This window comes from Dermacentor andersoni, chromosome 2 (assembly GCF_023375885.2).
Source record: "Dermacentor andersoni chromosome 2, qqDerAnde1_hic_scaffold, whole genome shotgun sequence".
Classification (NCBI taxonomy): Eukaryota; Metazoa; Arthropoda; class Arachnida; order Ixodida; family Ixodidae; genus Dermacentor; species Dermacentor andersoni.
The window spans coordinates 119,708,395-119,735,581 of NC_092815.1; the positions used below are offsets into that span (position 1 = coordinate 119,708,395).

A 27,187-nucleotide genomic window follows, 5' to 3' on the forward strand; every position below is an offset into this window, starting at 1 on the left:
GGAGCGAATGGCCTTGACACGCATATCTCACTTTCTAGAAACAGAGGGTCGCTTTCATCCAGCCCAGACAGGGTTTAGACCAAACCTTGGCACTCATGACAGCCTCCTACTTGTGAGGGAAGGTGTACTGCGTCGAAAGACAGTCGGTCGCGCAAAGCGACACCCGAGCGTCCTGGTGGCGGTGGACCTCCGTAAAGCTTTTGACACTATGACGCATGAGGCAATCATCGAGGCAGCTGAGAGGCACGGAATCACGGGCCGCCCCCTCAACTTTGTGCGTTCCTTCCTTCAAGATCGCACTTTTTCCATACGGATCGACGGAGACGTCGGGAAGGTTTACCCAAACATAGTGGGAGTCCCACAAGGCTCCATACTATCACCCCTCCTATTTAATTTGACTATGATAGGCCTGGCTGAGCGACTGGAGGCTATTTCCGAACTGGGCTTCACAATTTACGCAGATGACATCACGTTATGGACTGCATCACGACCAATTGATGAGCAGCAGGAGACCCTGCAAGCGGCACTTGACGTTATTGACGACTACCTGCCACAAACTGGCATGCGGCCATCTCCAGAGAAGACAACCTATCTGGTGATCCCAGGTTCAACGCAGGACGAAGCAGCCCTCACGCTCACTCTCGCAGGCAAAACGCTGCAGCGAGCAGAAAAATCAGTGCGCGTTCTCGGGATACCTATTGACCGCACAGGCACAGCGGATGCGTGGCTCGCAGACCTTCGTCGGACATGGCACAACACTCTGCACCTCATAAAACGAATCTGTTTCCGCATGGGCGGTGCTGGTACCGACGTATGCCGAAAGCTTGTTAGTGCTTTGCTGACATCCCGAGCGATATACGGAGCGCGCTGTTATGACCTGCTTGCTCGGCACTGGACACAGCTAGAGGTACTCCACAGATCAGCTCTCCGTGTTATGACAGGGCTCCCGACACACACACGTGTCGAGGAGCTACATCGCTATGCGAAGTTGCCTACCCTCCGTGCAACCATCGAAGCATCGAAGGCAGGACACGAGGAACGCCTGAAGCACACCAGACAAGGCAGGACTCTACTGGCCTACATGGGAAAGGATATATCAACTTTGCCACAACTGCCATCCGACATCTCACCGTGGGATGACATTGCTGTCGTCGACACTACACCAACGCCCCGAAACATGGGTGCCCAACATGCGCACCGCCGGGCAGCATTCGCTGCGCGTCATGTGCAGACATTGGCAGACGCACCGCCAAGCCATGAACAAGTGTACACTGACGCAGCTTTCGACCCACGCACCAACGAGGGAGCAGTCGCCTACGACGTAGTGGGTTCTTGTGAGACACATTCTACCTTTACAACTGCTGATGCTGACGACTCAACGGAACTTGAACTCCGCGCAATAGTCTGGGCATTAGATAGAGTTTCAAGCACCACGCAAGCAAAACACATCGATATATACACCGACTCTCAGTATGCGCTGCATGCCTGCAAGTCGCGCCACACATCATCATCGGAAGTACTCCTCGTCAAGCAGGCCTTCAGGCGTGCGGAAGCCTACGGGGTCACTGCAACACTTCATTGGACCCCGGGTCACCAGGGCATCGAGGGAAATGAGAGAGCCCACGAGGCGGCGCGCGCCCTTCTTTCCAACCGCGTCGTCTCCCGGGATCCTTCAGAAGCCCTCACAACCAGCACAAGCAACACGACAAATGGAGCCCCGTATGACCCAGACAGAGCTCTGAGAGCAGCAGCCAACCGACGCAAGAGGGAACTCCGTGCGAGTGTGCCCTCAGACCCAGACCCGCTTCCAGCGGGTCTGCTGCATAGGCTCCGTTCCGGCTTCGTCCTCACACCGGATGTGCTGGAACGGTGGCGACAGTACCGGCCACGCCGGGAAAGACGCCCTCCATCTCCGTCTCCCAACTCCCTTCCATCGCAGGAACCCGGCCATCCCACAGCCTCCGCGGACCAAGAAGCGCTCCAGACGCCACACAGGTGCCCTGACTGCGACATGGCCACGCGGCCATCCGCAGCCCATCTGTTTTGGGAGTGCCAGCGACACGCTCAACAGCGGGACCACCACCTGAGGGCGGTGCGAGTGTCGTCCTACGAGGAGTGGATTAGACCGGCAACTGGCTCGATGGATTCTGACAGGGCCATTCTGGACTCGCTCTTGGCTTTCGCCAAGGACGCGCAGCTTCTAGGACGGCTCTGAATACGCCTCCCCCCTCCTCTTCCTATTCCCCATTATAGGCCTTCGCGCCATCCTTTAATAAATACATTTTGTCATCATCATCATGCTGGGGGGCCACTTCCTGTAACGGATGTGACGTCGGCGCGAACGCGTAAAATATGCTCTCTTGACAGGGATTGCGCCGCCATCTTGAAGCGGTGAATCAAGAGAGAGAGAAAAGGATTCATAGAAAGGCAGGGAGGTTAACCAGAGGCAGTTCCGGTTGGCACCCCTGTGAAGGGGTGCCAACCGGGACTGCCTCTGGGATAAAAGAGGATAAAAGGGGGATAAAAAGGGAAAGAAAGTGGAAGGGGGAGATAAAGAAAAAGAGAGACGAGCGCGAGCAAAGCGCATACACTAGTATAGTGTATCATGACATTAATGAGCGCCGACAGTGAGCGCTTCGGTAGTCTCAGCGCAGCGGAGGCTCCAGCGCGGTGTAGCCTGGTGTAGGAGGTGCAGGCGTTCTGCTGAGGTGACGACGCAGTTTGCGCACGTGATTTGTCTTTCGCGTCGATTTAGCCTGTGACGCCGCGTCACCTACGGAGTGCAGCTTCATCATTGTTTACACGCCGTCTACTGCTTAGCTTGCGATGGAGAGAGAAAGAGAGAAAGGCAAAGTAAAGACAGGGAGGTCAACCAGACATTATCTCCGGTTGGCTACCTTGTACTGGGAGAGGGGCAAATGAATGCGATAAGTGAGAGAAAAAAGGAAAGAAAAGAAATCCCAACATACACACACACACACGTACACACGATACTCACGAACTGTTTATGTGTATGGGCACTGTCACGCAGTCCGCGATACGTTCCTAGTGTTACGCAGTGTCACCGCCGAATCCTACGTCACACAGTGTACAATCACAATTTGTCAGAAAGTCCCGTGTCCTTTAGGTACCGCTGCAGCACCTTCATAGCAGATCGTGCTGATGTTCGCCAACTAAGAAAACTGCTGCGCTAAGCGACGCATAAACGCAGTGACGTCAACGGGTGAATCTCGCTTTGGTCGTGCGAGACACGCCAGCAGGAAACAGCACGCATTCGCGGCGCACGCTGTGAACTATGCCATTCCTGAAGCTGTGCGTGTCGCAAGCTTCTGTGAAGGCACGTTTCACTTTCGTATTCTGTAGATTTCTATTAAAGAGGGATCAATCATATTTTCTTTCATTTTTAATACCATAATTCGATGTCTGTAGTAATGACAACTATTTACCCACGATTTTCTTCCCTACTGCAGAGAGTTGAGCGGCGTGGTTTCTTTCAACGCTGACAGCATCGACTGGGGCTCGTCATGCTTCACGGTGTGGTTTGGCCGTGACGTACCGTGGTTCTTCAAGCGAAACTGTGACGAGTTATACCCAGTGGTATGTGAAGACAGCACCAAAACTTGGAGTAAGCCCTTCACAGCAATAGAGCAGATCTAAATATCGATAATACATGTTGAATAACTTTATACTATGCCATCCGTACGTCTATTTCAGGTCTCAGAGAACATGGCTTGGCTAATGATTGTAGTAAGTACAACCTTTCTTTTTGTCCTTTTTACAACTTACAACCCCATGCCGGTATGCCTCAGAGGTTACCGCCTGCACACACAGCACCACACAGTCATAGTCGTAGGCACCGGCTAGTCGTCCTCAAAAATGCACGCAATAGTACCTTCGCTGTCTCATGGGCTGACGAGAGGTGAGGTCGGTGTTCAAGCAGCAGTAACTGCATTTCTGTCAAAACAGAGTAAAAAAAGTAAGCATGACACATTCGGCGTACTTAGACAACGAAAAGGGAAGGGGGTAAGAGGGGGGAGGAGGGGGGAGGAGGGGAATGCGGCTCTCTACTTGTATATCACATCTTAGCACACCTCCGACATTCCGACAAACCTCTTTTGCGTATTTGGTTCTGATCGTGTTTTCATGGCGTGGCGCCAATACTTGTTCCATTAAATCTAAGTGCTTGTATTACATCGCCATGAAATATTCGAATTACATTTCTCTCTTTCTTTTTGCCACTTGTTTATTTTTATTTGTACAAGTACCTGCAGCACCACAAGGGCATTATTGCAGGGGGGGGGGGGCAATTGGAGGAAAATGAACATGTGACAAGAACTTAAAACTGCTAAGCACAGGTGGCAAAAGTAGCAAAATACGTAACATCGATGAGTCTTCTCGACGCAAAACGGTCTTCAGTGAACTGAGGTGCAAAAGTGCAACACAGAAATGGAAAGGGTACACTATCGCATGAAGCGCAATGCCAGCCAAATGATATAAAGTAAACAAGATGATATTATACTACGGCGGACTGCGTGACAATAAAGACACAAACTCCGAACACGTTTTACATTCACCGATGATCTTGGGAAGCCCATTCCAGTGTGCGGAAGCATGCGAAAGAAATGAATTACGGTAGACATCAGTACGACAGCGCATTTCAAGAACTTTCAGCTCGTGATCACATCGTTTGGAGATGAAGTGGGGAGGGAGAATGTACAAGTTCTTATTTATTCCTGTGAGATCAGTGTAAATTCTCAAAAAAAATTCTAATTTTGGACTTAATCGGCGGCGTGCTAGTGTTTTCCAACCAAGGTCCTCTTTAACTAATGTAATACTGCTACGGAAGTTATAATTACCAGAAACAAATCTTGCAGCGCGGTTTTGGACGCGTTCAAGCTTTTCTAACTATCAACACAATCAGCTAGTGAACATATATTTCTGAGGAGTACTAGAGATGTACTAATACCTTAATGGTGGACATTAAAAAGAATACAGGACATTTGTATGAAAGAAGCAGCAGTGGCAAGCGGGCTTCAAATAAGCGCCAGATTCCAGTTACTCTTTGATTATCATAGCTCACTTACTGCGAACAACAGTAATAAGCTTCCGATTCCCGAGTACGAGATCGGGGAAACCCGCATGATCCTGAAAAGAACTCCTCTGCAGGCCTGTAAAGTTGAGTGAATTGCAGTGCCACCGACAAAAATCATGGAAACCCCTGCACGAGCACTGAGAGGTTTACCCTCAATTGAAAAAGCTTTCAACAGACGCATGCGGTCCGCGCCACCCTACACTAGCGGGCAGATCGTGTGAGACGCGCGTTTTAGCAAGCTTTTCGTTATGTTGCCTTAGCTAGGTTCATCTTTACTTCTGGCGCACTTTAAAGCGGAGCTGTCTTTGCCTACCGACCCGAGTTAGGGCATATGTTTTACAGAGTACGCCCCGCCAATCCTGGACACCGCGTAATCAAAACTAGTGACTTGGTGGGTCCATGCTGACATCAGTGCACTATATGTGTCCTCCCAAAGGCTTTAATGTGGTTTGTAGCACGGGTCAATCCTGCTGGCATTGCAATCAAGGGCGTGGGCTGGCCGATCTTGATAATGCTGTCGCATTACAGTCGAAGCCTTATATGAGTATTAGCAGTCGGCTTTTTTCTTCTCTCTCTCTCTCTCTCTTGTATCCCAATCGTGCCGTGCTTGACTCAAAGCATACGCGATCGAACAGTTAACGAGCATGATTGGTTCATTTCCCAACTCATAACTGCCATTCGCAGTGAAACAGCAATATAACAGTCTAAAAGCAATTTGGATTATATTTAAGTGAGTTCGAGAGAACATCGCATGCCATACGATGACCAAAGTTGTATTAGTAACGTAGCAGCATCGGCGGCGAGGAAGATGAGAACGGCAGCTGGCTGGGGACAGGCCATTGCTTGGAAGCGAAGCGGGTGTGTGGCTCAGATCACGGGTGGCCCGCGCGAGGGCCATGAGATTCATCCGCCGAGGAATGACCGTGAGCTAGGGCATTCTGCTCAGCAGAAATATGCTCCTGTTTATTGTAGCTCATCGTCATCACTGATTTTTCACGCCGCAGTATGCTCTGTAAGGCATCATTGCAGGGTCTTTTGCGCCGCCTGAGTATGCTGCACTAGTTAAATGTTTCTAAGCAGGCCTTGAGCAACACTAAATACCGGCTTACATATCCCTCTTAAGGTTGCAGTTGTTCTGGGAAGGAAACATTAGTGAAATGGGAAAATGACTCATCTGTATGTACACCCAAGCACGCACGCACGCACGCACGCACGCACGCACGCACGCACGCACGCACGCACGCACACACACACACACACACACACACACACACACACACACACACACACACACACACACACACACACACACACACACACACACACACACACACACACACACACACACACACACGCGCGCGCACACACACACACACACACACACACACACACACACACGCGCGCGCGCGCGCGCACACACACACGCACACGAGCACAAACGCGCGCACATACACAAACACCTAACATGCCGTACGCGTTGCACTGTTTATCATAAAGCTTTTCGAGGGATATATATATTGTTCTATAGCATGATAGAGAAATTCTGAAAATGCGTTTAGCCTTTACACCTGGCAGAAAACTAACACCATGTAGAATGCTCACGTAAAAAGTGTTAGCCGTGTACTCCTTGCTGCTCGTTTCAAAGCAACGCAGTTCACGGCGATTAGCGGTCAACTTTCACGCGTCTTCTGACATCGAGCTACGCATCAAAAGCGTTGTAAGTTCTTCTGGATTTGTGTTTTTCTTTTCATTTATAGTCTACCACAGGTCAGGGTCCTGGATGTTTGACTACTGTGTTCCGGAAGGCCGTACCTTTAACATGGCCGCTGGCTCCCGGTTCTGCAGTAACCACTCCATGTCTTTGTTGAAAGGAAGAACGCTCCACGAACTCTTCTTTGTCTACACACGCATTGACAACCAGCCTAGGGATGCGCTTGAAAAGTTCCTCATATGGGAAGCAGGCAGCACGCTCAGCAGGCAAGCAGTTTTTTTTCCCTTACGCCAAAGTATACATCTTTACATTGATTGATCATGTGTGATCGCCAGAATTCGTGAGCATTTGAAGTCGTATGATGCCGCGCACCATGTGGCATAGCTGCTTCCACCGAAGCAAGGTCCGGTGTTACGGAACTCGAACTCGTAATTGTTTTTCAGAATTCAAGTGCAGAATAATTCAGGAGTAAGACTTTTTGAATGTACGGACTTCGGGAGACCAGAAGTACTGACGGGCCGTAATACGCACCACTAAAAAACAAAAAAAAAACGAGTCTTTATTGGCAATAATGTTTACTGTAAGTACGATCGTACTCAAGGCATCTTGATATCCTTTTACTTGGCGAAATGTAATTGCATTGCTTGCTACCAACAGTGAGTAAAAACAAATGAACGTCAAGCCCAGAATTAAGCGAGTCATTCCCATGCGCTAGAGACTCCACTGCAAAAAAGTGGGGCTAACTATGTGTCTGCTGTATAATTTCGTAACTTCGGGGTTACAAGAGCTAGTCTTTAGAAAAGATCGATATGGCTATTCATGCCACCTGTGAAGACGAAGAGATCAGCTTTTATCCGAGCGGCAAAACTATGGTGCTCGTTTTTTAGTATCAGTGACTTTTAACACGTTGTCTTTCACGTTAAATAGTTCTCCTTTGCTCAAAGTACAGGTTTTTCTTCTTTTTTAGGAAACACGAGATGAAGACATGCCCCGCTGTCAACTTTTTAGCATCTCCGCTTGCAACGCTTCCACGAAACTGCTCTGAAAAATTGGGATATATCTGTAAGTTGATGCAAGAGTTTATAAAATTCCTCGGGCTGTATTGTCAACCGTATTGCCCACATTCTGCCATTTATCGCATAGTATTGTTCCGTATTTTAACACCAAAAAGCCCCAACGTTGCCTTTCTGTCAATGAAAGCGGCGCTAATTTGTCTATACGTGGCGTTCTCACTAACAATAAGGGAACTTTTGGCACCCTAAGATGGAGGCGATGGATGGTAGACAGTAAATATTTGCACTGATTCGTTTAGCTGTTTTAACAGTACTCAGCAAACAGAACTGAGTACGTGCTGTAAAAGAAGGGGAAGTTTGAGTTTGTTTAAACACAGGATATTGCATGTTCTCGTAGCTCGGGAAAACGGTCGAATAAATGACGAATAAAAATCGGGCAGCACAATCAAAGTCTCTAGTTGTAATGCCCGATGCTACGCCTGATGGGTTGCGCACACCGTAATAGTCGCGCTCACACATTTCTCAATACACCCTTTTCTCTTTAGGTACAGAAGCCTTGAAGAGTGTTGGTTTTGTCCCCTAAAATAGCCGAATAAATTTATAGGCCAATAAACTGGTGGCCTGCATATACTAAGAAGGGCTCACCTGGTATCACCGTTCCTTTGCAGTAAATCAGACTTTCACGCGCGTTCCTAAGACATGAACGCACCAAGAGCATAATCAGCACGTTTCGGTTCACTTAAAGCTATACAAAATAGTCTTCTTTTTTCGAAAACATCTTTATTATAACCTGCGGGCCTATGCGAACACATAATTGCCAAGGTTCGTACTTGGAGAAGCTGCCCACGTGCAGATAAAAGCACCACCTGTGCATTCAGGTGTGCACATAAACACTCACTTGTGAGCTACCCGCTTCATTCAATGACGTGCCCCAGCAGAGCACCTGTAAACTTGCTCGAGATCGGGAATTAGCCACAAACTTGGGCAGGTGGAGTTTATTGTAAATAGGCATGCTTAATAGGTCTTCAAACGTGCGCGTATACAGAACTCAGTGGGACACTCATTTCTTTTGTTTCACATAAACTGCAAGCAACCCCTCCGTGTTTTCATGATGGAATTATCTGCAGCCTCTCGGTTCTTTCGTTTGAGAAGATGTAGAAACACCGCAAGTATTTGAAAATAAATATTTTGTTGTTGTGGTTGTTGCTTTTACCATTTTAGTGTAATATATTCCTGCAGATGCCAATTCACGTGAGCGCGTCTTTTGTGTGTGTGTCAACATCGTTATCTTCCCTCTCACTCAGCACAGAGAAACCAACACCCTGCAATGCCAACTGTGAAGCTAGCAGGTTCAGTTAGCAGTTCGCACTCTAATTCAACTGTCAGTGAACATTAAATAGCTCGTGCGCTGTTACATTGGGCCTTCTCGACGCTTGCAGTATACAGCATCTGGCCTAGCCATACATGATCACTGCCCCTACATGACGCGATTCTAACAGCACCGATGACTACCATTTGCATCTGCCTTACAGGTACCACGACAACATGGTTTTGATAGTATGAACGCTTTCTCATTGAAGAGCCAGGAAATGTCTTTTGCTGCTGAGGTGCGTTGAAAAACGCACGCGCCTCCGCTACTTTAGAGCTTAGGATAGGGTTCACACAGCGTTCACAATTTCTCAGCAAATATTACAGCGACGTGCATGAAAAATATTGTTGGTCTTGATCAAATTTGCAACAAGCAAGTGGCTTTATACAGCAGTCGTCAGGTCCTTGCACGCTCCTTTTTTCTGCTTATATTTTGTGCGACCATAGGGCAAGCTAGATTTCAGATAAGTCCAGTGAAACTATCTAGGAATTAAAAGTATCTTAGATATATCATTTCTGAGCGCTCCAAGAGCCCTGCAGAGGTCAAAAAAGGTCGCAAGAGAGCTTTATTACTCGCCCAATTTAGCTCCAAAATTTATAAAGACGACATGTTGTGACATTCATGGCCTGCCGATGTCTGAAAGACAGGTTGAATTCTGTCGTTGATGATTTTGAGCACTTTCAAAGCAGAAGTGATTTTATGAAAAGCCTTCTGGACCGATTTCAATGATAGTTCTTGTGTTTGAAAGAGAAAGTTAAATTGCAGTTGCTCTAGGAAGCAGAATTTTCAATTAAGGCATGAAACTTTTTATAAAATTTGCCAGAAATCGGTATGCATCACAAGAATTGGAGTGGGAAGCTTACAAAACGCCAACTCTGTACCAAAAACAGATATCAAGCGCACGAAGCTTATATATGAATTTACAGCTTACGTGACGTTGTAAAATTGCTTAAGGGGAGTTTGCAAAAGTCTTATTCAGGAATTAGTGGTATATTTAGGAGCATTGCATATTAAAATGATTTTGCCTTTTTTAGATCTATTAGGTGCAGTTTACAGAAGAGTTGCTTCTTATTTCTAATTACAGAGTTACAATCTTGATGCTGGTGCTTTCGTCACTTCTTTAATTTATGAAAGTTTTTTAAAAACAACTGACAACCTGAATTAATAATCTGCTTCTAACAGTCCCTCCATTATTTTTTCCCCTTCATATGCGAGAAACCTCATCAAGCTTGGCACCAGGGGTTCCATGTATTTAGATAAAGACAGCTCAGCTCAAGCTTTCTTTAAGGTGTGCATGTTAAAGGCCGAGAAGTTGTGCAGGCTGCATTGAAAAATGCGAACAATGACAAAACAAGACCATAGCTTTTTATAATATCAGAATTGTTTGCGATGCAAGCCTGAAGCTACATTTAGCGGCATTTCCCGGTTACAGGTAGGCGGCCGAAGCAGCCGGAGACTCATCGCTTCAACTGCGGCAAGTACTCCAGCTAAATTTTCGAATGACTGTGTATTACCTGCAAAAATTTGTGGCATCGATGGTAAGCATAATATTTTTCACATTTACTTACTCGCGTGACAACAGAAAATGTGAGCAGGACTCAAACGACCCGGCCTCCAACGTGCGAAAATCATTCTAAATTGCCCTACGAAGAAAGCGTCAAGGCGTGCAACGCAGTCGGTATGAACCTGCTGCCAGAGGGTTTGGACATAAACACTTACGAAAACCTACTGATGGCCTACGGAAATAGCAGGCGCCACTCTGAGGCAGCTGTGTACTGGCTTAGTTCTGTGAAAAGGTAAGCACAACATTTCTTTTTTTTTTTACGAAGCTGTTTGTGCCAAGTGCTGAAACATTATAGGCACGTTGTGCTGAAGCTTTCCACAAGGACAGTGGCGTTAGAACGCAACACCTAGAGATCGAGCCGTAGATGAAAAACGGGAGGGGCTCGATGTACATTTCTCATGCTACCTCTGATTCACAATTACCATGAGGCAAGAGTTTCGGACATCTCGAAATATCTCAGTGTGCATTCCCCGCACGTGAGGAAATGCTTGCGATTTATGTCAGAAGAGCGGGCTCTCCCGAACATGAACTCAGCAAAGCTCGGTTTACCTAATGCTCAGAGGAGGAACGAAGCATGGGTTGGTGTAGTTTGTAATGCCGTAGTTTCATTTTCATTGTATCCCAAGCGGCCGATACTGCTGATACTTTGGGGAGGGGGGAGGGTGTAAATGAAAGCATCGTAGCGCCTCCTGGTCAGTGCAGGGTGCTTATAGGCGTATCTTCACAAAGTCGTGGACCAACTGCTTAATTGATGGATTTTATTTTAAGTGAGAATTCGGACTATGATAGGGATGGTGTGCAGGAAAATTTTCTAATGTGTGAGTTATTTAGGCGGTAAACAACAACTGCTTGACCTTAGTTTCTTGCCTGATGTCACTAAGAAAAAAAGTAGTACCTAGTACTCCTTTCGAAGTGTCTCCACTCGTCACATATAAGACGCAATTTGAGGGAGACACGCGAACGCCCTTTTGGCAAAGTATCCTGGGATTATCCGGGCTATATAAAAGGTGTTTGCATAACTCCTTACACAACAGTCACGCAGGCTCTGTTGTAGTAGTTTCCTGGACTCTCTTAAGAAGGCCGCATGGATACTCGATTGAAGTGCCACATGACCACTGCTGAGGAAGTCATGTAATTATTTTAGCTGAGTCAAATGACTCTAGCAGAAAGTGTCAAGCTATCTTTAGTGCGGGTTGCATGATTCTTGCAAAAAGAGTAAAGTAGCTAAGCTATGTGATTCTTGCTGGAAGTGTCAAGTCACTTTTCAAAATGAGTCAAATGACCATTGCAGAAAATGTCAAGTGAATTCCCAAAATAATCAAGACAACTATTGTGAGCAATATATAGGCAAGGCACGTCAGGGACAAAAAGTGAATATGCCGTCACTCATTGTTGTTGTCTTCTGGAATGCCAAATGTATTAGGCATCAGAATATTGCCATGAACACCGGACCAATTAAGTGGAATCAATGGTCAACCAAGCCAGACATTCTAAAGAAGTATTCAGTATGCACTATGTGACTACATATGCATGGCACCATGATGCCACCCTCAACTATAATGCCATCCTTAAATAATATGTCACCTATGCAAAAAACGCAGTTCAGAAAACACAGTTGTCTTCTACAATTGGTTGACAGATTATTACGCTAAACATATTTTACACTTTTCTCTGAACTTTTCTTTTTGGAACCTAACATTTACCCTTCTAAATAAATAAGGTGCTCATTAATTATGATATAGGGCTTGATTTATGCAGAAAGAAGGCATGGATAATAAGGCGCGTTAAGAACATGATTCTTATTTAGATTACATAATCTGTGCATTACGAAACGCCTCCTGACGGCAACTAGTTGGTATTCGATAATCCAATTGCACATTAAAATTTGCTGCCTTGGGTCATGGTATTCTTGTAGGCACTTCCCCCACGCAACTCATGCTTGTTTCTGAACTTGAGCTGAGTATTGATCTCAAAAACATCAAAACATTTATGAAGTTGCGCATCCATTTTATTCCTTCATACAATAGACCATAAAAGTGAAGAACTGATAATATCTCGAAAATTACAGCAATATGTAGGTGATATTTCACTCCACATTGACATATTTGAAAACTATGTATACTAGATCACACTTTTCATAGAGACTGCAGGGAGCCCTGCAACAAAGTTTGCAATAAAGCAAGAACTCTGGTCTATATAATTAAAACATCACACGTGGCTGCATTTTGTTAAGAAAATGATCGCGCATTAGTGATGAGCACAAGGAAGGAAGCAGGATGGGTACTATCTCGACTGTGCCCAGCTGCACTCACGCAGCTGTAATACAATACAATTCGCATAGTGCATGATGAGCTGAAACTTAAGGCACAAAAGGAAAACGACGGTTGGACAAAAAAAAAAATCAGGACACTGAAGTTGTCTAATTATACATGAGCATACCCCCAAATTGCAATTGGCCCACTCGCAAATTTCGTTTGGCGCACCTCCATAATTCAAGTTAGTCCAACTCCAAATTTCAAGTTGGGCCACCCCTATACCATAGGCTCCCCCATGCATTTTCTATGGAGCTCTATGTATCCCTATGGGTATGCATAAATGCGATCGTATGGGTATTCTCTCTGATAAATTTTTTCGTTTCAATCACTTATATAAAGCCATCAATCATCTACATTTGCACTGTAGCAATGGCTAAATGTCTTAACGTTGCAAATTACGCGTTTTTGTGCAGATACTTTTCGTCTGATGGACAGATTTTTCTGGGGTACTCACCAAAGTGTGCTCATACATTAAAAGAAAGCTTGTGAGGAAGGCTTCATCTACTCGTCACAAGTCACCGTGTAAGATCATATTATGCGCGAGCCGTAATCTATCCTGAATAATTACATAAATAAGTTAGGTCAGGTGGCATATTTGTTTGTCGCAAGGAAAACATTCTCATAATTTACCTTGTGCCTGTTTTTTTTTTGTTTTTTTTCTGAGCAGCGGTTAAGAAATGCCAGCTACCCAAAGTTTGCATTAATGAGCACCTGCGGAAAGGTAGCACAGTGTGCAAAGCAAAAGCTGGACGAGAGGATAAAGAAACAGAACGGAAATATAAATTCACCATGATCCCGCCTATCCACAGGTTTTATAGCAATTTGGAAAAAAAAAAACAGTGACATTCCCGCTGCCATATGGGAGGTGTGTTTTCAGCACCAAATAAACTGGGTAGCGTCTCATCCAGAATACACAACAAAGCAGAAAGGTAGGATAGAAGCTGCAGCGTAAGGTTACGCACAAAACCTGTTGTATTTCATGCGCCACCAAAGTGGCTTTTCAGTTGTTCTGTCGTGTGGGAACGCATAAATTTGGAAGATGGGCCATTGCGCCAATCATAGGTGAAGAGAACACCACAGAATGATATAAATAAAAAACAGGGGCTTCTCGCTTTTCATTTGTAAGGTCTGTTTGTCATTGGCTGATTGCCTTCGCGAATAATATATCCTACATCACTATTGGCTGGCACGAGCGCTTTTAGCGTAAGAACGTTTTCTCAATAGGGGCCCAGATATTGATAGTTGGTTGCACACTACATTGGGTGGATGTGTTTCAATATACGACAGAACTACCTGATAGATAAACTTGATTTCAAAGTTAAAAGAATTAAACTCGAAGCTTAGGATATTAAGATGCGGGGACAATTATGTATCGGTCAACTTCCCCTGGCTCTCAATGATATAGAAACTGAGTTGTTTCTCAATAACACACCGAGGCAAGTAAATCACTCATGCCTATAAAGGAAAAAGAAATAAAAACAGGCAAAATCGCGAGAATATGATACGTGCAACATACAAGTCTGGCATCTCGCGCAACTTATTTATGTACTTATTGAGTATGAATTGCAACCGATGCACAATATGCCTTTACAAGATGACATGTAAGAGAAGCCTTGGACGACTGATCCTTTTTGTTTGTGGCTTTCAGCTTTTCATGAGCACATGCACATTGTGGGTTACAGCTGCGTGAAGTTGTGAGTTAGCATCAATCCTGTTTCCTCGTCTTTGTTTCGCGCAATCCTCTTTGTAATTTAAGGTTACCAAATAGCCGGATTGTAAGGTCTGTTAGCTGTATTTGAGACATACATACTGCCAGATTTAACTGTAAATTACTAATGTAAGGGGCTGAGCACATAGTTTTGGATTTCAAGAGATAGAGCCAATTAGGCAGAACAAATGCTGAAGACAAAACAATCCACGAATGTCTGTTATCTTTGTTAATTAATGCAATGTACTAGCTCACTCTGCAACACATATCTCCATTACCAAAAAAGTGGACTGACAAAAGGATAGTTGGACAATATTCACAGCAGTGAGAATGTTAGAGTCTGAGTGATAACTGTCGATGTGCTCTTAAACAAGAATACTCTAATTGAAGTTTGAATAATATCAGCAGACATGTTCACATTGTGTTATTGAAACTAGCAGGTGCTGAATGTATGGTTAGTTCGTAGGAGTCCCCAGACTGGCAGGCTTGAAATATTTGACCGCTAACTTGGGGGACCATGCATTGCTGTTTCACGTATCACTTTGCCACAAGGCATTCTGTAAGCGCTGTGGAGCGATTCTCTGTTGAACAGAAACCTATTTCATTACTGATTTTGTGGATGCGTATCTCAAAACTGGTGCTAGTGTAAGAATTCTTACAAAGCACAAATTCTTGAATACTGTACTGTAAGCCACTGCTACAAATTTCACTTAGAAAGAATTGTCGCGTTTTCTCGAAGCAGTTATGTTCAACAATTAGAGGCAGTCACCACTGAAACACTCATTACACAAGACTAAAAGACTAATGATATGGTGGTAAGACGTACACGTCGATAGAGTGATAATCAATTCTGAATTTCCAGAGAACTTTTTTTTCATATTGGCGGAGTGATACCAATGTCACATTCCCAAAGTATTGTACTTTTTTACACTGTCGTCAGAGAATCAAACACCATATGATTTGTATACTTGTGTAGAAAAGGGACCATGTTATATTTGAAATCTACAAAAAGTTCGAGCCGTGCAGGCAATTACAAGATTTCTAAAAAAATTACTGATGCAAATGTTCCACGGCTTTGAAAGCGTATTTTACAAACCTCTCTAGATGTTTACCCAATGTAAAGAAAGAACTGAATGCACCAAGAAGTGCATATTTTGAAGAAATAAGCCCTATATTACACGTAATTCGTGAGCAAAGCTTCAAATGAATCAGCTATTCATAACTTTCGTCGAAAATTCTTTAGGCAAATGTTTCAAAGTGTTACATGGCTATTATCAGCTTTGTTTTCTTGACTCCCGCTATCGAACACTAGGAAAGACATAATAGCGAGTTTGCATTTGATGAAAATGGAGTGCAGGTTAACTGTAATGCGTGGCGAAACTCTTAAATTTTGTTTTGAGCCTATTTTCCTGCTTTCGGGACTATGCGCGTAGAAGGTTTTCCGATAAACTCGGAGAACTAAGTAAGTCAATTTCTTTGTGTTTAGTGAAGATAAATGGAAGGTTATGCGTCATGTGTTGGCAAATTTAGAAGTATGTGGGTCAGTAGCTGCCTTTGCACTGACTTATCTATGTAAATGTTCCGGAGTGTGCTTAAGGAGCTCCGAACAATTTAGCCTGCCGTCTTTGGAGAAATATAAATTTCACTCAGATCAAATTCGGAAAAAGATGGGGATACACTATGGCTAATGGACATGTGAAGTTAGGTGCGCGGGTGGTCAAGTACGGTGTATTCTAAAAGTTCAAAAAACAGGTGCCAAAACCGTTACATGCAGGCAATGTTGCAAACAGGTGAGTCAAGGGGGCAACGTATTACAGTGTGTGGTTTAATTGCAGGCACCCGGAATGTTTAATGCAACTTCACGAAAGAAACAGCTTCACTGGAAGTTGTGCTCGGATTCTGCAACGTCGCACAAGTCTGCTGTCTCTTTAATCCTATCCAATGATGTGTCGCTAAGACAGCGAAGAACAACATAGAACCTTGAAATGTTATCTGCATTAGGCACAAGGGGTACCCTTCGTAATGAGCCTGTACAGCGCGAGAGACGAAAGGGGACGAAAACGAGATGAGAGAAGCACTCAATTCCAGCTGACGATTTATTGGTGTGCATGCAGTATGTATCCATGGCTTAGAAGACATTCGACGAACAATTTTATATGAAAATTAAGACAACTAAAAACCTCTTATCAATCACTGTCGCCCGCTGCACATGCTTCCTTCTTCCAACAATCTTATTTCCTTAACAGGTAGAGCTACCGAAAGCTTACTGACACGTGCGCCGGGGCGTCCATCCATTCGTCCTGCTTCGAAACTGACGCGCGTTAGCTCTTCCCTAAACTTGCAGCTCATTTCGGTCTGCTCGAAATGCATGGTGCTTTGCGCAAGTTGTTTCAGTTGGCGCGTAGAACCTGCCTTGTAAGGGGAATACAGGAGTCAACGCAACGTAAATGATAGAACGTGGTTCATGGACTGTGTACAAAATACCATATACATGATTGCCATGTCTTGCGGCTCGTGTTATGTAGAGCAGATGGGCAGACGCCTTAATGAGCGCCTGCGCAAGCACGCAAATAATGTGCGCAACGGAACGGAAGGCTTTCTCGTTTTGCATTCCAGCACGTGGGGCTGTACCCCGCACTTCAAGTGGACCGAAGTGGGTGGCACGTTTAGAGCGGAGAAAACGCGTGTGATTTGCGAAGAAGCACAAATGACTAGAGACCACTGCGCACGTCTTCGGAAGCCATCGGTAGCGGTATTCAATAAAGAAATAAGATTCTTGGAAGAAACAAGCACGCGCAGCGGACAACAGTGATCGATCAGGGGTTTTTAAGTTGTATTTTCGTGTAAACGTTTTCGCCTAATCTTTGATACGCCTGTATCAATACTGCGCACCTACCAATACATCGTCGTTTGGAAGTGAGCGCTTGTCCCGGTATCATTTTCATCCCCGTGTTGCCTCTTTAGCTGTACAGACTCATTATGGATTACCAGTTAGCACATTCAGCCACCGTGCTAGGGTCGTTTCCGTCGGACGTGATGCCTTGTAAGAGGTGAAACTTCTTTAGTGACTCTTGCTTCGTAATAGGAAGATAACAAAACATGAGTCAATGTCGATTCACGTAATGGATTTTTGAGACGCATGTACATCGGCGACTGAGTGATATATTCGCAATAAATGCTAGAGATGACAAGAAACAAATAACCTGAAATCAAAGGAAAGTGCTTGATGTATCCAGCCCACTTGCCAAGGAATCGGCGTAATTAAAAAAGGACGCTTTCACAAAACTTACCGCATTTTGCATCGGTATGTGTATGTAAAAAAGTGCCAATTTCTACTAAGTATTCTTTGTGACTATTGATGACAGCATGTTTCCTCTCTTTCGTAGCTTGGCTCTCGACATAGCGCCAAAGTGGAGGGAAAGCAGCCTCAATAGGCAGTACCACGTCAGCACACCACTAAAGTTAAATGGGAACAGTTAACTTCAGATTGATTGATTGATTGATTGATTGATTGATTGATTGATTGATTGATTGATTGATTGATTGATTGATTGATTGATTGATTGAGTGAGTGAGTGAGTGAGTGAGTGAGTGAGTGAGTGAGTGAGTGAGTGAGTGAGTGAGTGAGTGAGTGAGTAAGTGAGTGAGTGAGTGAGTGAGTGAGTGAGTGAGTGAGTGAGTGAGTGAGCTGGGTATCAATTAGAGAGATGGGAAGGCCGTGCCTCCAGCTACTTCATTTCACTTATACAGGGCTGAAGCGCTACGAGTTATTTATTGATTATTTCTGTTTTCACTGTTTTAAAGAGATTCTTTCTTATGATATCTGGTGTTTCAGAGTATTTTTATACCGGCGAAACATATTTCCTTCACCACCGCTGCCATGCATTTTTCATGCCTTCTCATTTTTTCCTCAGTGACAGCAACCACTGCATGGCACTCGTTCACAACTATACCACCTTTATAGTCGATGGAATAAACTGTTCCACGAAGCTACGTTCACTCTGTGTCTGTGAGTATCTCTCGTGGCTTTGAGAGAATAACGCAATTTTGCCCCAAATATCGCATATATACTGTGTTTAAACATAAAGAGACTGTGAAGATATTTTTCGTTTATTTTTACAGAGCTATTACTGTACAACTGGCGGCAATTGCTTTAATAGTTTCTATATTTGCAAAGTAACGTGCTCTGAAAAACGCACTTGATTCATGTCCCACTTGAACCTACCACGCGAAGAAGGGTAGTGGTAATGCCAACAGCAGCACCTAGAGATATTGTAGCTTCCTAATCACCCCCGTGCTTCAAAGAGTGCTGAACGTCGCATGGCTGTGGAGCAGTAGCGTAACCAGGGGCCACTGCCCCCTCCCCCTCTCCCCTCCCCGAAATCTCTTTGTCAGTATGCGGCCTACCCAGCCACTCCCCTTGCTCCCCGACACCAAACAAGGGGGAGGGGGGGTGCGCCATTAGGGCCCCCTCCCCCCAAAAAGAAACTGCTGGCTATGTCATTGCCGTCAAGACGCTCAATTTGAATGAGGATTATGCATTGCCACTTATAATGTTCGATTGAATTTCCAACACTTTTTGTTTTGCTGAATCGATATCAGATAAAAACCAGTCCCAAAGGCCTGCACAAGCCGTTATCTGTCTTCCCTTTCTAGGTCACTGAGTCCAGTATCTCGTATAAAAAAATAAAGAAAATTATCCTGCCGGAACAAAGTGCAAAGGCACCACAAGATATGTCGTGAAGTATGAGCCAGTTAAATATACAGGGTTGTAACGATAACGATTATCTATCAAGACGGACGCAGATGAGGATTTTAATCATATTTTATATGCGTGCAAGTAAAGTCACCTCACTAATGTACTTTACGCACTTAATTAGTACTAGTTAAGGAGCGGAAACGTAAAGTGGTGGAAGGGAAGGGTAAATCAAAGTATTAAAATCTTGTTAGGGTTGTGCCTTCATCATAATAAAATACTGAAGCGACGGTGATAAGTCAGTAGCGCATGCGTTATGCGCATATTTCCCTTCCGTTTTTTTTGTTTTATTTTCTCATAGATGTTCAGCGAGAACTTGAAAAATCTGCAGCTCCTTTCTGTACACGCACAAAAATAAAACAATTCTCACGACACTCAGGAATTTCAGTCATCGAGCAGGCTAGCAACCTGCGCACTATCTCATGACTATTCATTGGCTGCTTCACCATCGCTGTAGCCTGCATTTCACTAAATAATGGTGAATATTTATTTTTGTATATATAAGTGAAACGTGCGTGAACGCGTAGTCTATTAAAATAATACATACCAAGGTTTTTTTTTTTTTACATCTTTCCTACCTGCCACGGTGGCGTGGTGGTCTTGGCGTTGAGCGCCTAAGCCAGAGGGCGCGTAATCAAATCCCGGCCGCGCTGGCCGCATTTCGATAGGCGCTAAATCCAAAAGCGCTCGTGCAATGTGCATTCGGCACACCATAAATAGTCCCAGCAGGGCAAAATTAATGCGGAGTCTCCCACTACAACGTGCCTCATAATCCAATCGAGTTTTTGACACGTTAAACCCCAGAACATAATTTAATTCAATTAACATAGTCCCTGTTATCTTATGTCAAATTTCCTAATAGGCAGCACTATTATAAATGATAATTCAACAACCTTTCACTTAGAGACATCGAGCGTGCGCTCCTTTTTAATAACATTTATACATACGGTACTTGTTCGTAACTTTCCTGCTGCGTCACATCAGTGTTTTAATCCTGACCAAAATTTTGCTAGAACTAAGCAAAGACGTTACGACTGTGTGCCGTGATTGCACACGTTAATAAATGTGCGTACTTTCTCGTTGTTGCTAACTAAAGGCTCTTGAAGTTCGGGCGGCCTACTGAAATATCTTTTTTTTAACTGCTGCCCATTGAGTTACACTGATGAATTACGGTGAGGTTGGACAGATAGTTGGAGGAGGCGACGTCCAACATTCCTTGGCTTGACAAAGCCGCGGTAATCGTTTTTTTTTTATTCTTGTAGAGTAAGCTTTGTGTAACAAATAATAACTCATTGTCTTCCAGTTGCCAACATTATAACACTCCCGCCGATTGTCGAAACTACGTCTATTGCCGAAGCTGTTGTCACTGCTCCTGCCACTACCAAACCTATTAGTAGCGGTTCTCCTGTTCCTGGACCCAGAACTAACTGTCCATCAATAGATGATTGGCCATCCACCGAGAGGGGATCAACAGCCCGTAAGCCTTGCTGCGCAGACTGCTTAAGAGGTGACGTGTGAACAGTACATTTTACGCTGCGCAACTACACATCTGCAAAATGCATGTCTTAAGAGGCTACCTCCACGCTTCCATTTCCCGTTTAGTGCTAAAGCGCAATACCGAAAGTAACAAACGGCTTACAGCTCGGCCGATCTATTTATTCGCATATTGAGCATTTACAACTATAATTTTTTCATTCCGAACACTGAACAGTATATTTCCACCTGTAACGCAGTGGTATGCAGAAACACGGGCGCAGGGATAGCTAACATTGTTCCGCATCTGTTATTGATCACTCGTATCACTCGAACAAGGTCAGCCTCGAGGCTGAGCTTGTTCTATCAACTTAATGCGCTTTCCATTTTGCGAAGTGGCCGCCTTTCAGAATTTTTCATACTGTATCAGGTGGCATTGCACCTGATGCAGTATGAAATTATGGGCGACTATATAAAGCTACAAGGAAGAAAATCATCTCAAATATATATTAAAGAGCGTACTCGTCTCTGTACTCTCGTTACTGAAATAACATGTCTTGAATGAGTTCAGAACAGTTCATTGGTCTCCATTTGAATGCAAACCGCGTCTTCGCATAAATGTTCTCAAATTCTAATTTTCGTCGAAAAAGCACGCTCACGTCATTCCAGTTGCGGCATCGTCTTCCAGTTGAACGGAATGCTTAGAATAAGACAGCTCTTGGATGTGCAAGGCATTCGCTAAGCTAATTTAAGATATAATATCCAGCGTGCAGTTTGCTTGTGCTTGCATAATAAAGTTTTTCCGTGCATCCCAATAAGATCAGCGGGACACTTGATCTCGTTGGCACAGAGGATAAACTCTCTTTAGATAGTATATTCAATTATGGATTGCATTGATGTCATAAATCATGTATTGAGAAGTTTCTATATTTTATTTACATATCACTAAAAGGCGTTCAATTCCATAGCGACACCAGGGGTAATTAAGGCAAGGCGTAGTCAGGACGAAACCAACGTAAATGTGAATATCTTAGCAAATATATTGTACAGCTACCACAATTTTTGACAAGAAATTCGGAAAGATTATATCGACCAAGAAAGTGTCAGGAAAGGTGAGAAAATTTCAATAAAACTTGGTGCTGGGCTAGTTGGTGATGCATTCTTTAAAATTGAAGGTAGCACTAAAAGGGACTGGTTTATTTTTTGAAAAGGGTTCAATATTTAAGAGAATCACAACACAAGCGCACAACGGAACTGCGCCCGCCTTCTTTATCGCAATATCGCAAACAGTTACGGGAAGTGAAAAAAGATAGACCACCTAAGCAGCAAGAAGTGAGCACATGACCAATAGAAGAAAAGCCATATGTTACGATTTTTCAAATCTTTCCAGAAGTGTGCGCTCAGCCGAGTAAAAATTTATTGAAGCATTGCTGATACACAAAGCCGCCTTTTTTGTATGAGGAAAGCTTCCAGCAAAACTCTAGCTTTAGCGCCTGCACTTCTGCCCAGAACCTTTGCTTTTTTGAACCGCGGCACGCACTCGCAAACCATCACATGTGAAACTAAATTCGCAAGTTTCTCTTGTTTTGTTAAGTTTTGAGAGTGTTCCCTTAAACGGTCTGCCCGATATAGCACTTTCCGCACGACAGGGGAATAAAGTAAACCGCTCCTAGGGCACACCTGACGAAGGCATCTTCATGCTGCTTTTTGCAACCGCGCTGACCTTCACCACAGATGCGGGGGCACAGCTTCGCAACTTGTTTGGCGCAGAAAAAACAAGCGGCACATTGTGCCTGCTGGCCACTTTTTGAGGTTGTGTGAAACCTTATGAATGTAAGGCATCACCTCAGGTTTGGTCTCCACGCGTTCAGGTGCAGCCTTCATTCGTCGGGGACCAAATTTCTTAAGGAGAGTTTCAGCGACTGCCACAAGGACCGAGCAAGGGAAGCCTGCGGCCAAAAGCCTGCGAACCTGATTGTCAAAGCTAAAAAGCATTTCGTGCGGGCACGACTTTTGAAGCGCCGATTCCATGCAGAGCGATGCAATTGCTCTTTTCACGGTCTTCGAATGAGATGATTCATAGGGCGAAAGCTCTTTCTTTGCACGTGGGAAATACACCCAACAGGTGTGTCCCTTAGTTATCCTCAGTCTGAGGTCTAAAAAACGTATCTCGCCATTTTGCGGCAGTTCATGGGTAAAAGCCAGGCCTTTACCATGGTCGTTAAAAGTACTTAAGGCCTGTCGTACAGAATTTTCAAAAGAAATGTCATAACGAGCTTTTAAAAAACCAAAAAATCGTCGACATATCTAAACACCTTTAAAACCGGGCCTCCAATAACCAGCATTTCTTCGTCGTTGTGTCGTCTTTTCACCGTGTGTTCGTCCTTTTTAGTGCTACCTCCAGTTTTAAAGAGTGAGAAAATTTCCCCAATGCTACTAACTTCATGCTTGGAAAGTATTTACCCTTTTGAACTGGGAAGGACCAGATGCGCGGATCAACGACAACATCTTAGCCACCTGCGATTTGTAGCGTGACATTGTTCTGATCAGGAAAGCTGGATGTGACTTAGGCCTAATCACACAGCCGTCATTCGTCCCGTCACTGCCACGGCAGCTGCGTCTGTCAAGAGAGAGCGCTTCCTCGCTAGTTTTCCCTCAAGCACGGAAAACCGCGAAGACGTTGACCGGTGCTCAAAAAGTAACCTGCTACCCGTTTTTTAGGCCAAACTAGCCTGGAAACACTCTCAGCTGACGGGCGCTGGGGGTGTGACGGTGACGGGATTTAGCGGCTGACGGCTGTGTATCAGGCCTGAGGGTTGATTTCAGAATTTGTATGCGGAAGACTATAAGCTAAGGCTCAATAGCTTGGCAGGAGAACGAGAATTCTTGGTTCGCAGTCAGTCTCGGGAAGGTGTGCACGAGTAAGTTTATTTGGACCCGTTAATCACAGCGGACCCGGATCATGAGAAGAAAATCTGAAGAAAAATAAAAATGAATTGGAGCGCATACGGCAGACATTACCAAGTCGTGAGCGGGAGCTTACCGCTGTCTTTCAAAAGTGAAGTTTAGACTCTTTGGGTTCTCCAAGTATTAACATATGGGGCAGAAACTTGGGAGATGAACAGTGAAGCCTGAGAAGAAGCTAAGGACCGCGCAACGAAGTGGTGGAATGAAAAATGGTAGGCGCCACGCTAAGGTGGCAGGAAAACAGCCGTGTAGATTGGAGAATAAACGTGGGTAGTCGATATTCTAGTTAATATTAAGCGGAAGAAATGAAGTGTAATTGGTCATGTAACGAGTAGCAGAGGTAGTCGATGTTCTATATAGTAACAGAATGGGTTACAAGGAAAAGTAAACGCAGTCGATGGCGCAGAGGCCTAGGTGGTATAATGAGATTAGGAAATTTACAGGCACAGAATTGTGGTCACCTGATGCAAAGAAGGCGTGATTAAAGATCCCTGGAAGAGGCATCCATCCTGTAGTAGACACAAAAATGTGCTAAAAACGATCATTAACACAACCGAAATTGACAATTTCTTCAGTGTCGCTTTGTGTCATAACAGTCAGCACCCCGGATTACAAGGTATGTCAGGAAGTCGCTGTTGTTATTTACAGCGCATATTGTATTCGGTTAAGGTCCTCTGTAAGTTTGAGCTGTGAGCCCTTAGACCTTAATTCTCAGTTTTCTTTCTTCTCTCTCTCTCTCTCTCTCTCTCTTTGGTACAGAAAACTGGAAATGGGAATAATAATGAGAGTGTAAGTCGTGAATAGTGAAAATACTCATTTAAAAAGAAGCCCGCTGGCTTTCAAGGGCCATGAAAAGAGCGCTGGTATGGCAGCTAGGTGAATTAGAGCGTCGCTTTGAGCATGTCCGTCATGGAAACGCTTCTAGCAGAAGGCGAACAAACTTACCCGAAAACCAGTCTCCTAGTCCTCGCATGTGCCTTACTCTATGGCCCTGCAAACGATCCAAATTTTGGAGCGTGCAAAATATTAGAGAATGTTGCTGAATCAAATTCACAATTTGTGCATTCATCCACTACGGCCGATTTACTTATGCGCCAATGTACTTAAACCATTCAAGGACGATCCACATAAACGTGTTAATCAACTGCAGAGCGATGTAAATATCTGCCATTAATACTCGTTTTAGTTTCTGCTCATATAGTGGAAGCTTTAGTGTACCAAAGTTATCTGCGTACAAAATGTTTGTTGTATTAAAAACGATTCGATAACCTCTATACGAATAAATACTGTTTGATCATCGCAACCGCTAGCTTTACTTCGCGAGAGGAGGTTAAAACTAAAGTAAAAAATTTGGGGGGATGTAATTCGATAAAATACTCTGTCTCAGTTCACTAATACTCGGTTTACTAAAAATACTCTGTTCACGAAGTACTCGGCTCACTAAACCACTCAACTCAAATAGAAAAGTTTAGTTTTATTTCGTTTCATGCACTTTCCTATTGCTCAATGCGTGTGCTTCTCGGTAGTAGCTTGGTCTCGCGGGATAGTAACTAAATTTTTATTACCTTTTCAGATATCACGAGAAAGTGTGAAGAAAATGGCCAATGGTCGGCGTACATAAACAAAACTAGCTGCTTGTCAAAGGAAGTTGAAGGAGCAGCCAAGAAACTCAATGTATGTGAGCGATTTTCAGCCGTTCGGGACACCCTACATTTTTATGCCCAAAAAATCAGCCGCTGTTTCGCAACGTTAGAGGCGAGAAATTCTTACACGTGCCATGTTACATGTGTAATGTTACATTTTGATGCTCAAAGTAACAAAGAGTACGTGAGATGTCTTACATGCCACCGGCGGAAATTCTATGAGGTTTGTGAGTGGGGATTGTTGCTGTATCATCATGAAGGCCGCCAGGGTAGCGCAACTAGTACACAAATGCATTGGGAAGAACAAGACCAACCCACACTGCTGCGCGTATGTGTTGTTCTTCTTTTTATTGTTGCAAAATAAAAGTGAGAGATTTAGTCACACGCGGTGTTGACGGCCACTCCTTATTAAGGGATAGCGATAACCATAAGACAAAATTTGTACGATAGGAAGTATCATCAAATATCCTGGCAATTTAGAGCGGAGTTAGATAACACAGTAAATAAAGTTCACATATAGTCCTAGGCAATGGAAAGTGACACAGAGGCGATGACAGGTTGCATGATGCACTATGCGGAGTCCCGGTGCACGCGCGCATACGTTCATAATTGCACAACCTTGAACACAATGTTCCAGTATTGGGTTTCATACTAAATGTGTGTGTTTCAGCGCTTCCTAAGAGACGTCTATAGGTAGCTGAAAGCCGACGCTCCAGTTCTGGCGTCACGTACAGTCGACCACAAAAGTTTACGGACCACGGGATTTCAGAAAACGTTCAATTTTCCAGCAGCCTGTTACAGAAGTCAGTAAAACTGAGCACCATAATGTTGTTCACATATACTTGTAGAGGCTGTAAGTGCGAATAATAATAATAATAGGCTGCATTATGAGGGTGCGCAGACATTCAGCTTTTTCTGAGATCTCGTGTTCCGCGAAATTCTGTGGTTGACCACGCGTGTAGGCGCAGAGTTTTATACTAAGGGGGGGGGCGGGGGGATCTGGCGCTATAGAGGCTGTGTGAGCAGCTAGCTTCATCTATTATAGCAGGCGGAGCGATAGGTATAACGGGCATTTATCTATAACCTCGCCCTTTTGGCTTCGCGCAACGTTCCGGTTTCTTTATGTAACTTGATCTGTTATTGCAAATTTCTTTTATGGCAATTGTTACCCTCATTTAGCCTATCCTTAACGTCGTATTTGACAGAATATTTAAGATAAAAGGAGTTGTCTGGAAATATTTCAAAAGGTCATCACGCATAGTGCGTGTCACTGCCCTAAATTTTGCAACACGCATACTCGGAAGTGTAGTAGTGCCGAGACTTCGGCACTGAAAATTATCGGACGAAATGAATTTGTTGAAACCGCAAAACGCTTAGCGGCTAAAAGGACGAAGCGTTGTGCTGTTGTAGCACAGAACATACCTGAACCCCCCCCCCCCCCCTCGCCCCGCAAACAAAGAAAGGTAGGATTGTGCTTTCTGAACGACGCCATGCTAAGTCGTTGAAAGAATAAAAGAGGTACACATAATTTCCGCGATGGTTAAACAGCTGCGGCGCCAGAGTTCTCTCTAAGGAT

General features: G+C 44.4%; 1 protein-coding gene across 5 annotated transcripts in view; it reads left to right on the plus strand.

The window, feature by feature from the left end:
* Window positions 1–27,187, plus strand: part of LOC126541293 (uncharacterized) — a 115,153-nt gene that overhangs the window by 47,709 nt on the left and 40,257 nt on the right. For all 5 annotated transcript variants that reach the window (XM_072286526.1, XM_072286528.1, XM_050188007.3 and 2 more), the window contains exons 7-15: window positions 3,471–3,625; window positions 3,715–3,747; window positions 6,850–7,069; window positions 7,771–7,865; window positions 10,618–10,659; window positions 10,768–10,981; window positions 18,687–18,781; window positions 20,832–21,035; window positions 25,542–25,642. In XM_072286526.1, the coding sequence (XP_072142627.1) occupies window positions 3,471–3,625; window positions 3,715–3,747; window positions 6,850–7,069; window positions 7,771–7,865; window positions 10,618–10,659; window positions 10,768–10,981; window positions 18,687–18,781; window positions 20,832–21,035; window positions 25,542–25,642 (1,159 nt within the window). The remainder of the gene's footprint in view (window positions 1–3,470; window positions 3,626–3,714; window positions 3,748–6,849; window positions 7,070–7,770; window positions 7,866–10,617; window positions 10,660–10,767; window positions 10,982–18,686; window positions 18,782–20,831; window positions 21,036–25,541; window positions 25,643–27,187) is intronic.